The sequence below is a fragment of the Sceloporus occidentalis genome, unplaced genomic scaffold (genome assembly GCF_023333645.1).
Source record: "Sceloporus occidentalis isolate IW3139 unplaced genomic scaffold, rSceOcc1.0.p SCAF_3, whole genome shotgun sequence".
Classification (NCBI taxonomy): domain Eukaryota; kingdom Metazoa; phylum Chordata; class Lepidosauria; order Squamata; family Phrynosomatidae; genus Sceloporus; species Sceloporus occidentalis.
In genome coordinates this window covers 105,030,514-105,044,076 of record NW_028316983.1, presented here as the reverse complement: position 1 = coordinate 105,044,076, position 13,563 = coordinate 105,030,514, and the positions used below count along the sequence as shown (strand labels likewise).

At 37.5% G+C, this 13,563-nt stretch overlaps 1 protein-coding gene across 7 annotated transcripts in view; it reads left to right on the top strand.

Moving 5' to 3' along the window:
- The window catches only part of CDC14A (cell division cycle 14A), a 131,108-nt gene that overhangs the window by 86,331 nt on the left and 31,214 nt on the right, over positions 1–13,563 (top strand). For 5 of the 7 annotated variants that reach the window (XM_089515760.1, XM_089515762.1, XM_089515759.1 and 2 more), the window contains exons 15-16: positions 604–928; positions 6,771–8,903. The exons of 1 other annotated variant lie outside the window; for it this stretch is intronic. In XM_089515760.1, the coding sequence (XP_089371886.1) occupies positions 604–928; positions 6,771–6,800 (355 nt within the window). In that variant the 3' untranslated portion in view covers positions 6,801–8,903. Of the gene's footprint in view, positions 1–603; positions 929–6,770; positions 8,904–13,563 lie in introns of those variants that run through there. One more of the 7 variants, XM_089515764.1, reaches the window with a different exon arrangement.

Here is a 13,563-nt window from a genome sequence, read left to right as displayed (position 1 = left end):
CTGACTTTCCTTTTATACATCTGCACTTTAGTTTTTGTGCTCCAGGCTATTAATATTTTTGAGATATTTGACCTTGTCCTATAGTTGGCATGTGATTTTGAACTTCAGATGACACTAAACTGGTAGGATAATCTGAAGAAGTGGCCTCAAGTATTGATCAAACTATAGCTGTGATACTTATGACCATATGTTTAAAAATCTTCATGCTAAGAGTTTGTCCTTCTAAAAGCACTGTTCACCTGTTAACAGAAGTTCAATAAACAGATAGATGGTATGTAAGTCAGTCAGGAGTTGCTGTCAAGGAAAACTGCAGTTAAGTTCCAGATGTCCCTGGTCATGTCACCTTCTTGTTCTTATAGAGAGCATGCTCATCTATACTTACTCAGTCCATGACAACCAACAACCATTACTGCATCATACCTTGCTGTAAAGCTTTCCCAGTAGTTGTGCCATTGTTAGGCTGTGTTCTACCTGCAATTAATGTTTGTGATGGTATTTTATCACTTTCCCACTGGTGTCCTTAAAATGTGTCTTGCATTAATCATCACATGTATGTACATTTTGTGTGTATATTTTTTTACCCGGCATGTGTTTTCCATTCAGCATTTCCATAAACTCCAGGCTAGCCAATTCTCTAGGGAACCTGTATGCTGCTTCAGATGATGCTGAGAGCAAAATGGCAACAACGTCCTCTAGGACAGGTTATTCTGTAAACCAAATCTCCAGTCATTTGAATGGCAGTGCACAACTGCCTGCCAGAAATTACCATGAGCTGAACAACAACCTGTACAACAGAAGCGGCACTAGTGCTACCAACCTCAACAGCTATGCCAATTCTCCCAACGTCCTGACTGATGGGTACAGCACCTACAGACCATATACGGGGCTCTCTACTTCTCCAGCAAGATATCTGAGTCGATCGATTCCTGTAAGTTCACAGACTCGGCAGCTCTCTCAGGGATCTGACAGAACCTTTCTTCAGCCAGAGCTTCTTCAAAACAGTTTCTGACCATTCTAGACCTTTTTTTTTCCTGGTCTCCTTCTATCTTGAGATTCCTTCCTTCTAAGCAAATAAGATCTTAGCATTTTGTTTTTTGCTAACCCCTCTTAGCAAAAGTTATTGGACACCTTTTACTTCTGCTGCTTCATCATTCTCGCAAAAACAGATGTAGTGGAAACAGATAGTTCTTTAATTCGCTAACATCTTTCATGAGTGCATCTTCCTTCCTTAGACTATTCATGTCAAATGATTAAAATAATAAAAATGCTGAAAGTGTGTGACTGTCATGACACTGTAAAATATTTCTAATTCTTAAGATGTATTCAAAAGTATCATTCATTAGATTTATTCAGAGACAACAAATTAAAATAGGATATAACACTGTTACCATTAAAGTTTGTAAAAGAATATAACTCATAATCTGAGTTAAATCTATCCCTGTCTGTAACCTCAGGTAAAACAAAAAACCCTAGCCCCATGTTTCTGGTTTTTTTCTGCATGAGATTTATAAATTCGGTACGTATGACTTCCATCTTCTTCAAAATTTACATGGTTACGATTTAGGAAAAAGGAGATTTTGCTTAAAATCTCTGGCTTCCTAGAATGCTGCTTAATTATCTAGTCCTGTGGGAATTCTTGATCCAAAACAGCACTTGTTAGGAATTAGTTTTTAGATCACTGATGCACAATAAAATCCTGCTGATTTTCTTGGACTGCAACTCTCATAATCTCTCACTGATGGTGTTGGGAGTTATGGTCCAACACCATCTGATCCCTATGCTTGCCGTAGGCTCAGAAAATAAATCCTTTGCCATTGTTGCAGTACTGCAGTGTTTGAAGCTACAGCGTACAATCCTGTACTCCTTCAGCTGGTAGAATTTACATGTCCCATTGGAACGTTGAGTGTAATGCAGAAGCACTAAAACTATGCTTGTGTGCTTTTCAAAATTAAGAACTAAAGTTTCTTCCATGAGTTTTGTTTTGAAAATCTGTGACCGTTACATACAGCAAATGTCAACGTGTTTCACTTTATAGCAAAAACACTTGAAATGTTGTGCCAATTTGAAATAATTTAGAGGATATAAAAAAAAGAAACTTGATTTCAAGATTTTATTGTAAAATGTGTTTATGGCCATTGCCATTTTTAAAAAGGCACATTTGATTTTGTTATGTACATTTTTGTTTTACACTATGCTTTATCGTGTAAACTATTAAAACACCATAAAACTGGAACAGTTTTTTTGAAGGTGTAGATGGAATATGTTTGAAACAGACCCTGCAAACTTCCCAAATGACATGTTGGGCTATTATATTGTAGAAGATGTTTGAGGTAAATCTCTTGAGTATCTGAGAAAGAGAAGTGGAATGAGGCTATATACCAGGGGTAGGCAACCTTTTTGAGCCGGGGGCCAGGTTGCTGTCCCTCAGACAACTGGGGGGCCAAAGCCGGGGGGTGGAGCTTCCACCCTCTGGGGGCGGAGCCGCATGCCAGGGGTGGAGCTTCCACCGAAGCAGCAGACCTTTGTTACAGCACTTTGGAAAGTCACACTGTCTCACCTTCATAAATAATAAAAATAATGAAATACAATAAAAAGCAATAATAAAAATAATGAAACAAAAAAACAAAAATAAGTGTTATATATTTTTTAAAATTGATGAAAAAAATCGAAGGCAGACCTGAAATGACTCACCTTTCCACCTCCTCCTCCTCCTCTTTCTCATCCTCCTCCTCTTTCTCATTGAGAGGGGATTTTGCACATAGAACACAGGGCAAGTAGTAGTGATGATGATAATAATAATAATAATAATAATAATAATAATGTTACAAGCATGGAAATTACTAAAATGCAATTCAAAATAAAAGGCAGCAAGCATGTACTGTTTCAACCCAGAAAAGCCACAAGGTGCTGAGAGGGCATTTTGCACAAAGAACACCCAGGGCAAGTAGTAGTAGTAGTAGTAGTAGTAGTAATAATAATAATAATAAAGTTACAAGCATGGAAATTACTAAAATGCAATTCAAAATAAAAGGCAGCAAGCATGCACACTGTTTCAACCCAGAAAAGCCACAAGGTGCTGAGAGGGCATTTTGCTTTAGCTCACCCCCTCCCCCAATGAACCAACCTCTCGCTGTGGCTGCAGCTCTGGCTCCCTTTCTCCCTTGCTCTGCACTCCTTCTGCCTCCTCCTCCTTTCTCTGCTCTTAGGGAGGAGGAGGAGGAGGCAGAGAGCGAGGTAGAGCCTGCTGCAGGCCCACTGCAGCCCCTGGAGCCCTGTTGGAGTGCTCCAGGGGCTGCACCGGGCCTCCTAGAGGGGCGCCGCCATTTTGTTTTTCAAAATGGCGACGAAGTCTCGCGTGACCTTTGCCATCCTGAGGTCATGCGAGACTTCGGCTGCCATTTTGAAAAACAAAATGGCACCCGGAGCGGCAGAAAAACGGGAGAGATCGGCGGCAATCGGCAGCAGGACTGCACAGGGGCCGGTGGGAAGGCCTCAGTGGGCCGGATCCGGCCCACGGGCCGTAGGTTGCCTACCCCTGCTATATACCATCTTCTTGTATGATATTATTGTGTAAATGTAGGCATTGACAAGTGAAATGATAGTGATTCTTCATGAATGGGTCAGACAGACAATTTATCACAATTAATAGAATTTATATTCCCAAGTGCTATTCTGCCCAAAGAGATCTAATACGGTCTTCACAGCTACCAGATTTTTAGAAAACTAGATAAATTGTGCCTGATCTAAACCATTAGGTAACCGCAACCCTGGTTTATGCACATCTCATCAATATTGGTACAACTAACTACAAGAAGGATATAAATTGCATGTCTTGAAAGAAAAGTTTAAATACCGTATATACTCAACTATAAGTTGAAAAATGTATGTCCAAAAATTGACCCTAAAATCCAGGGACAACTTATATATGGGTCAGTACAGTCACCATGGGTCGAGATTAACCGGAGGGCAGTTAACAACTATAACAAATAGTAATATTGTTTAGAAAGGTCCTTAAAAAAGCAACATCGATGCCCCACTCTCCATGCCTTGGCAGTTATTTCTGAAAGAGCTGCCGAGGCAGGAGCATATGTGTGGTGATTCCCTTCTCAATCTGATGTTAAAACTTTCTCACCCCACCCTCCTCCGGATCTCTCTGATCACCCTATTTCCCTCCACTTTCCTCTCTTCCCAATCCAGTGTTAAAATCTTTTCTTCCCATCCTGTTCTTCCTCTGCATTTCCCCTGACTACCAAACAGCCTATTTCCTTCCACTTCCTAACTGAATGTGAAAACGTTTTCTCTTCATTTTCTTCCTCCTCTTCCTCCTCCATATCTCTCTGACCACCAAACAACCCCCATTTCCTTCCACTTCCGTCCTTCTCAATCCAATATTAAAACCTTCCCCTCCCCTAAGTTTGACCTTCAACTTATCCACAGGTAATATCAAAATCCACGATTTCGGCCCTAAAAACTTCCCTCGATTTATACATGAGGTCGACTTGTACACAAGTATATACGGTATTGTGTTTGTGGCATAGCAACTCTTGCTTTCTGTTTACTTCACACAGAAGAAGTTATGTTTTAATGTGCATAGTTGATAGATCTGGGTTATTTCATTCTCAAAAGAAACAAAGTAATTTTAGCCATTTTCTACCTGCTACAATAACGACTATTTGCAGATTGGGGCTTCTGTACAAAATCCACATATGGTATGTTTGTGCAGGAAACAGCATTTTCTCTGCAGGAAATAATACATATGTGCAGAAAATACTGTTTCAAGCACAAAAACATTGTATGCGAATTTTGCACAGTCCATATGGTCAGGCACATGTCAAAATGGCACACCAGCAGTGCAATGGCTTGGAGCGTGGAGATGCTCAGCCCTCACCCTGCATACAGGCCAGCGCTTTTCGCTAGTCTACCAAGCCCCTCTGTGTCAGCTAGTTTAATAAGGTTACTGCTGCAGTTGAATGAGGTCTGTCAGGGTTGTTCACCTTTGCTAACATATGGATGGAATGGTTATTTCCCTCTTCTCCTCCCTCAGTCCCATTGGTTTCTTTTGAACCTAGTACTAGATACATGGGTTTAGCATCTGGACTTGTAGTGAACAGCAAGCAGTGACGTAGCCAAGGAGGGGGTCCGTGGGGTCCAGACCCCCCCCCTTCCGTTAATCAACGTTAAAAATAATATCAACCAAACCTAATCTTATCACAAAATATATGGTGGCACTTAGCCTCGACCCCCCCCTCCCCAAAATCCTGGCTACGTCCCTGCAGCAAGGTTGATAAAAACCTTAGATTTCATAACTGTAGTACCAGGCTCTAGAATTAATATCTCTCCAGATACTGTAATTTGAAATCCAGTTTCCTTTTCAGACAAAATTCTGTGTCCAGAGGGGATCTGTTAGTATAGCTATTAGGAAAAGACAGACACAAATAATGAAATAGGGTTTTCATGGCATGCTTTTAATTATACTAACACCACTCACTTTCTCCCTGTCTTTGCTGCTTACAATGATTGTACACATTGATTTGTACTACATTATTTTTCTTTCAAATGTATTTCTGAAACGTTTCAGTGTATTCTAAAATGTGCTGTCTTGATTAATTTCATGCAGATTTAGTCCTACTTCGTTCTCTTTTCAAACAGAATCAGAAATGCGAGAAATACTTTTCACTGTTGATGTTAATATGAGCATAACTAGATCATAAGCACAATTTGCTGAAATAAGTCGTAGAAGTAGTTATGCCTGTGTCCTTTGTTTTAAAGCCTTTAATGTAAGAGGCAGATGTAATTCATAAGTTATCATGACAATCAAAATGTTAGCAACTATAGAACAATCAGTGGTGTCTTTGAATAATTTTCTACTACTATAGACAAAAAAACCTCCAGTGTCCACTTTGCAACAGGACTGTCCTAATAATAATTTTATATGAAATTGTAGTTTTTTATCTTGTAATGTTGTTTCTATTGTTGCAATTCCGCCTCGATCCGCAGGGAGAGGCAGGAAATAAATTATTATTATTATTATTATTATTATTATTTCTTTCCAATTTAAATCATCTTCCATTTCCATAATGCAGAAGACGTTCACTGCATTAACTCCCAAACTTTTTTTTGTAAAATATCAGAGAACAAAGAGTACTGTGAGGCCTTGAAGACTAAAAAATCAATATGCTGTAATAAATTTGTTAATCTTTTAGGTGTCATAGGATTCCATTATCTTATCTGCAGCAGGCTAACGTGGCCACTTTTCCCCACAAATAATTGCACTAGGGAATTGTTAGTATGCTGCAAGAAATAAATTCTGTACAGGCCCCATGAGCTTGAAATATCCTTCCAATCAAGGTCCATGGTGAATTTCTGCTATATCCTTGCAGTGGCTTTACTGGAGCACCTATTTTCCCGATATGAAAACACATCAGAACTGCCTTCATAGGATGCTTGCTCTATGTTTGCATAAGTCACTGTTCTGGGCTACCTCCTGAGTATAAGGAAGAAAGCTCAGAGTAGCTGTGGCTCATGCAGAAATACCTTAGAAAATCCTTGCATAGTGTCAGTTCAGGTTGAGACAGTGTGCCCATGGGAAATTTTGGAAACACTACCAACAAATTAAATAGCTTGCCTGCCCATGTTGTCTCTTTTGTCTTTTTTATCCAGCTTTTGATCTCAGTAACACACTTTTTAATTTGAAAGAAGACGGTTTATGATGCTTGAAGTATATGTATCTTACTAAACCTTAACACTAGTTTTTGTTTTCACCTACACAGTCCCTTCAGTCTGAATATGTTCAGTACTAAAGCCTTGTTGCTTCGGTGAAAGCTGGACAGCCCTTAGAATCAGTTTTCTTCAAGGAGGAACAAGACTGAGGGAAACAAACAACCCACGGGGAAGAGACATCTTCATAAATGATTAGAATTTAAAGAAACCAAGTCTTTGGATACCCAGAGACATCACCTAGTGACTACTACAAATGCACTGAAGTTAAACTTCTGAATATCATAGTTTTGTGTACATATGCAAGATTTAAATATTGAGGACATTTCTAATGAGTTTTAGCAATATGTTTGTAATTATGATTCCAGATACAGTGTTATAAAATCTATGTATTGAGTATATTGGTGTGTGTATGTGTGTGTACACACACACACACACATCTATCATTCTCTTTCTATACACACACACACACACACACACATATATATATAAATGTGTACAAAGTAGACTATATTTTGATTTAAGCTTAACTTTTTTTTACCAAAAATGTATATTTTTGAATATATCATTTTACAGTTTAAGTGTTAACCAGGATCCAGAGATGGCTGTCCATGCAAGCCATTTCTGTGCTTGACTGAGAGAAGTAGGGTATGCTAACTGATGGCAACATCTTGTGCCACATAGAGTGTCACTCTAGATGGCTCCTGAATATTTGTAGAATGCAAAGAGAGCTATTAGAAGAAGGTAGCGGAAAAATTTGTGTGCCCATTTGGAAGCAACCTTGTACATCTCTTGATCCTGGCCATTAATTGTAGAGCTGCTTATTTAATATGTCTATGGAATAGGATTATTCTAACCTTCTGAATTAGTGATGTTGGTCTTTTCAGGCAAAAGGAAAGTCATTTAGAACAATAGTTCTATCTACATTTTCAACTAAATGGTTTGTTTTACAAAGACATTCTGCTCTTAGAGCTTACTTTTCTGTATAAGTGGTTCTGAAAACTACTGTATGAAATAGAAAGCCAGAATGCTGTGCATCCTAGGGAAAGAGTTTGTACATAGCAAGAAAAAGTTGTTCACTGAATTTGTAAGAGTTTCATATCTTTGGATCTTCATTTGACTGAACCTGTGGTTATGCAGATAAAATATTTTTTCTTTCAACAAATCTAAACATGGAGCTAGGAAGTCACATTTTCATTCTGGATTCCAGGCACATTCTGCAAGTAATATACACAAATTTACTGTATACCATACTACTTGCATATTTAGTTGCCCTCTCTTGCAAATGTTCTTGCCAGTATTGCTATCCTTGCAAATACTATTGACAGTGACTAATATCATCTTGATGTATTTCATTCTTAGTTCAGTTTAACCTTTGAACTATTTAAAATAATACTACAGGGAAGGAAATGCAGCTTCCCTGTACACCAGAACCCTTCAGAATTTTTATTAATTGTTGCAGTTCCCTTATTTTCCTGTGTTTATCTACTACTCGTCAGTTTCATTGAGAAGGGAATAGTAATAGAAGTTGAATGGCCATATTTATTTCATTTACTATTTATAATATGCTTAGAAGTCTGTGCACTCAAAGCAATGGCTACCTTTGAACAATCATATCTCCTTAATAGGCTACGAAATATACAAGCCTTTCTCCAATACTCAGAATCCCATTTTTACTCCTTTGCCACATGGGTAATTAAACTGTAGTTTCTTATTCCATCCAAACTGGGAGATAGTAGTTCCCAGCATATGACATAGTTTAAACTTAGTTTAATAATTCTGGCTTGTAATATCCCAGTGGTTAGAATCTTCCTAGTTTAACTGCTTGCCCTGCAAAGAGAAGGGAAAAGGAGCAACCTTTGGTGGGCAAAAGGCTTGTTTGTATCGCAGCTTATTTAGCAAAGATATAATCATCCAAAACAGGCCATTCGTAAACTAAATACAGGGGGTGTGCTATGTTTGTACTGTATTGTTTTTAGTGTTGAGCAATTATGATGACTAAATTCTTGATTGCAGCTGTTTTAATCAACAGAAGCAATATTTTTATCATGTACATAAAATGTACTGTATACAAATGAGCAATAGGCAAATTCTAAGGTAATTCTACCTCTATAAAGTTTGACATGTATTTTGTTACTAGCTTGGTTACTAGAAAGATGTACTATTTTTGAATGTAGAAATATAAATGCTAATAAATAATAAACATCCAAATTATGCGGTTTTATTTTTTTAACTTGATGACATGAAATAATACTTAGATATATGTGCTTAAGATAAGGCCCTTTCTAATACTTGGGTACCAAGCCAAATGGAAGAAATCTTGGGAAGTCATTATGGTTTGATGAATAATGCAGAGCTGTCAGAACTAGTCTTTCATTAAATTTTGGAATGACTTAGAATGGAACTAACCCAACCTACTTTTGGCACTTAGTCCTGGTAAACCTAGGAAGGTAAAATGCTCTCAGTAAATCAGTAGCAGTTTCAAAATAAGTTTAAAGAAGTCTCAGTAGGGAACAGCCTGTAAGGAATGTCTCGTATTAGATTGCGATTCATTTCCTATATGGCCTTCTAGCCTCTCAAGAGGTTAAAGCTCATTTGTAGTCACTGAAGAAGAATAAAGCCCCAGGACAAGTGTTCCTGCTTCTTGAAATTTTCAAAAGCAACATCAAATGCTTAACCTCCCTGCTGGCTGCCTTTTTTGCTCATACAAATAACTGAATTTGTATCTCAACAGGTAGGAAACTTAATATAAGTTTCATACTTCCAGTATTTTAAAAGAATTGTTGCCAAGAAACTCAGAAATTACAGATCAGTTACCCTAACTGATATACATGCCAATATAGCTATGTAAAACACCTCCTTCAAAGGCTAGAGGATTTGGCATAAGAAAATCACATTATTATTATTATTATTATTATTATTATTATTTACTGTTTCAGGTGTCTGGGTTCCTTAAATAAAGAAAAATGATTTAAACAGATGGTATTTGTGAGCCACCATGGTGTAGTGGTAGACCTTGGGCAAATCTCACACTCTCAGCCTCAGAAGGAGACAAGAGCATAATAATAATAATAATAAATCTTCTGAATAAATCTTGCCATGAAAATCATATGTGTCTCTGTAAGACAGAAATGACTTGAAGATACACAACAACTGGGTGATGGGAGTTTTGCAACAGTGAGTAATAGAAGACAAAGTTGTGTTTGATCTTAGGAATACAGTATTAAGATTTTGCCAGTTATGTAAACAGAGTAGAGTTAGGCACTTAAACAACACATGGCCAAATACATAAGATTTTTAATTGCTGGGGCAGAATTATTCAAATGGACAAAGACAGGCAGTGTCTAGATTTTATTGAACTCAGTTGTGAGACTGACTGCTGAGGGTACTTCCTAGAATTGGAAAACCTAAGGATGGTGTGATGGATGCTCAAGGTTGGTCTTTTGCAATATACTCTGCATTGGGCTACCTTTATACCAAGTTTGGAAATTTCAGATTGTTCAAAACACAGTAGCCAGAGTGATTGCTGGTACATCTAGGAGTGTGAGTACTTCATACCAATTTAAAATCAATCAGTTAACTGTTATACATGGCTGCCAGATGGTTTCCGGACAAAGTACAAAGTATTGGTTATTACTTTTAAAATCCTACATAGTTTGGGTCCCAGTTACCTATGGAATCACCTCCTCCCATACAATCTGCCCTGGGCACTCAGGTCCTCTGGAGAACATTTACTTCAACCAGACTGTCACCCAGAAAGAGGATATTTTCGTCAGCCTCCCCTAAACTGTGGAATGACCTTCCAGCTTGACTTTAAACTATGAATTTTGAGTTGGAACATTTTTAATTTTATGTTGGATGATTTTAATGAGTTCTTTGTGAGTTTTAATTTAATCTATTTAAATGGTTTATGTGTTTAAATTTATATTGTACCCCACCTTGAGCCTTGGGAAGAGACAGATAAGAAATTGTTGTTGTTGTTGCCATGTATGCAGTTCCTGAATTTGCACTATTCCCTAATCTGTACTATAGCATTTTTATTTAAGTGTGTATCTAATGTTCAAAAGCATAAAGCATACATTATGGCATATATTTCTTCTAAAGTCTATTTACTTAAATGGTTTAGTGTAGTGGTTGGGGTGTTGGACTAGGATTCTGGGGACCAGGGTTCAGATCCCCACTTGTCTATGGAAATGCTCTGAATGATCTTGTGCAAGCCACACTCTCTCAGCCTCAGAGCATAAATTCCCTCTGAACATATCTTGCAGAGAAAACCCCATGAGATGACTTGAAGGCACATAATAATATTTTTAATATGTATATTTAAGTGTATTTTGAATGGCATGTCTGTATTTATGTATTTTATATCCCGCTTTTCTCCTATAAGGTACCCAAAGTGGCTCACATCTTAGATTAAAGCAATACAGCTATCATATGGTTTGTAGACTAATTCAAATAACATATAATTATGATAATTGTCAAATAATATTCCATTTACTTTTATATTTCAATGCACTCATAATATACTTTCTAGATGGAATATCTTTTATATAGTTTCTAGTAAAATGAAACAATTCCCAATTCCCTCCTCTAAAACATCTGATAAGATTAACAAGATTTTTCTTATCTGGCATTTACTTGTGTTTTAGTCCTGTGTAAGAATATAACAAACACATGGAAGTGTTTGTTTTTGTTAAAAGCAGTCAATGTTCCAACATTTGTTCCTTTCCATAGATATTTGCTGTAATTTATTTTATGAATCAAAAGTACACGGCAAAGCTTGCTTTTCCATTTGTACCACTTTAAGGTAATTTTTTCTTCCATTTTCTGGCAGCTTATTATCCCTATAGCAACTGGTAAATAAACTAGAGGGTAAGGAGTAATTCTGCAAACCTTCACACATTTTACTAATAAAATTTAAAGGTGGTATTAAGAATTTATACCCAATTACTTGCCTCAAAACATGTTCCTTTCCATAGATGTTTACTATAATTTATTTTATTAATCAAAAGCACATAGCAAAGCATGCTTTTCCATTTGTACCACTTTAAGGTAATTTTTTCTTCCATTTTCTTGCAGCTTATTATCCCTATAGCAACTACCGGTAGTAAATAAACTAGAGGGTAAGGAGTAATTTGGTAAATCTTCACACATTGCATTGGATTTAGGCCCTAAGCAAGAAGAAAAGATGTGCTACAACAAAACTGCTTTTCAGGAAACACCAAAAAGCCGAGGTCTATAAGGGAGAAATCAATTTCTTTGTGGCCCCAGCATAATACTGTTCAGTTATCTCAGATCTCATGTTTTAGACTTTCCATCCTGACTGGTCAAATCAATATTGGTACCATAAGTGGCATGCACCGGATAAATGTGTTGTGGCATATCCAACCAGAAACACGCTGCAGGAAAGAAAATGGTTCTCTAGTGCTTTGTTGCATCTTTGTGTAGAAGCAGATCGAGGGGAAACACTCCAAGACATAAGGGAACCACATATATGTTAGCTATAGTACATGCTGGAGTGACTTCCCATTTTTCACACTGGTCGTCTGGTGTCTTGAGTTACCTCTGGATATTTTTTTTATCTTTTAAAAAGTGAAATTTGAAATTGTTTCTTTAACAAGACCAACAAAACCCCTTGCACTGTGGAATTTTATCTTCAAGCCAAGAGACAGATTGACAACTTGGACATACAAAAGATGGAGCAGGCGGTGGTAGTTGCCCACAAAGCTGTTTTTGTCAGCCTCGTATATTAGAGCATAAATGCTGTCACATTTTATAAGAGCTTGCAATGATTGTTGCTCATTATCTCTCTAAGGCAATGCACTGAAATTGTCCAATAAATCAGGCTGGAGAGCTCGCTTTAAACTAGTAAAAATCAAGCATGAAAAGGAGATTCTGTTGAAAGCTGTGGTTTCAAACCATGTTTCTTGTTGCAGTATACTGTGGGCGGTTTTCAACATGAAAAGGCATGGGGAGCAAGAACTTCCATTTTGTTGCTTTAAGGAGTGCCTTTGTTTCTTAAACTGCTCTCAGCACACTCATGGTAAGCATGTGCACACTGAGCCTGTTATATTCAATGCTTACATTGGAACACAGTCTGTGCATGTTCATGAGGAGTCTGCAAGTTTATAAATCTATACCTACTTCACACTTTATAGTGTTTGTAAAAGCTTCAAAGAGGCATAGTGGATATGGAAGCATGCACTCTTCCCTTGGTAGCCACATTCCCTTAGCATACCATGTGTATACAGTCAGTGTGTGCCACTTGACAGTTATAGAATCCCATTTTGAGAGACAGGAGGGATATAAGTCCAATCAATCAATAGCATTAGTCTCTGGAAACGTGAGGATTGTATTTTCTGTTTTATTATTTTTAAATCAGAGTCAAATTCCAGAACCTAGTCCGAATGCCAAGCCTTGGCCTTGGAATGTGTAAGATAGTGTTTTTAAAAAGAGGTTCTTTGCTCACGTAAAGAATATATTCCTCTCACCAAGGAATAATAGATCCTGCTGAGATGCGATTATTGCTGTGGGAAGCACAAAATATCATGATCAGAAAGTTCTGAGCTCCAGCATCATTCCATTTTATTAGTGAAAATGTCTTGTTCTTTTTCAACAATCAGTTTGTTGAAGAGATTATAGTCTTCTGAATCAATTGTTTGTTGTGTTAGGGATTATGCACACAATAAGTACACATCACTTAAGAAATCAACACCTGAATGACTCTCAGCAGAGAGACCTAAAGCAAGAAATTAGGATAGTAAAATAGACTGTATACCACTTGAGACACAATATAGCCATGATGGCAAACCTTTTAGGGACAGAGTGCCCAAACTCAGTGTTCCC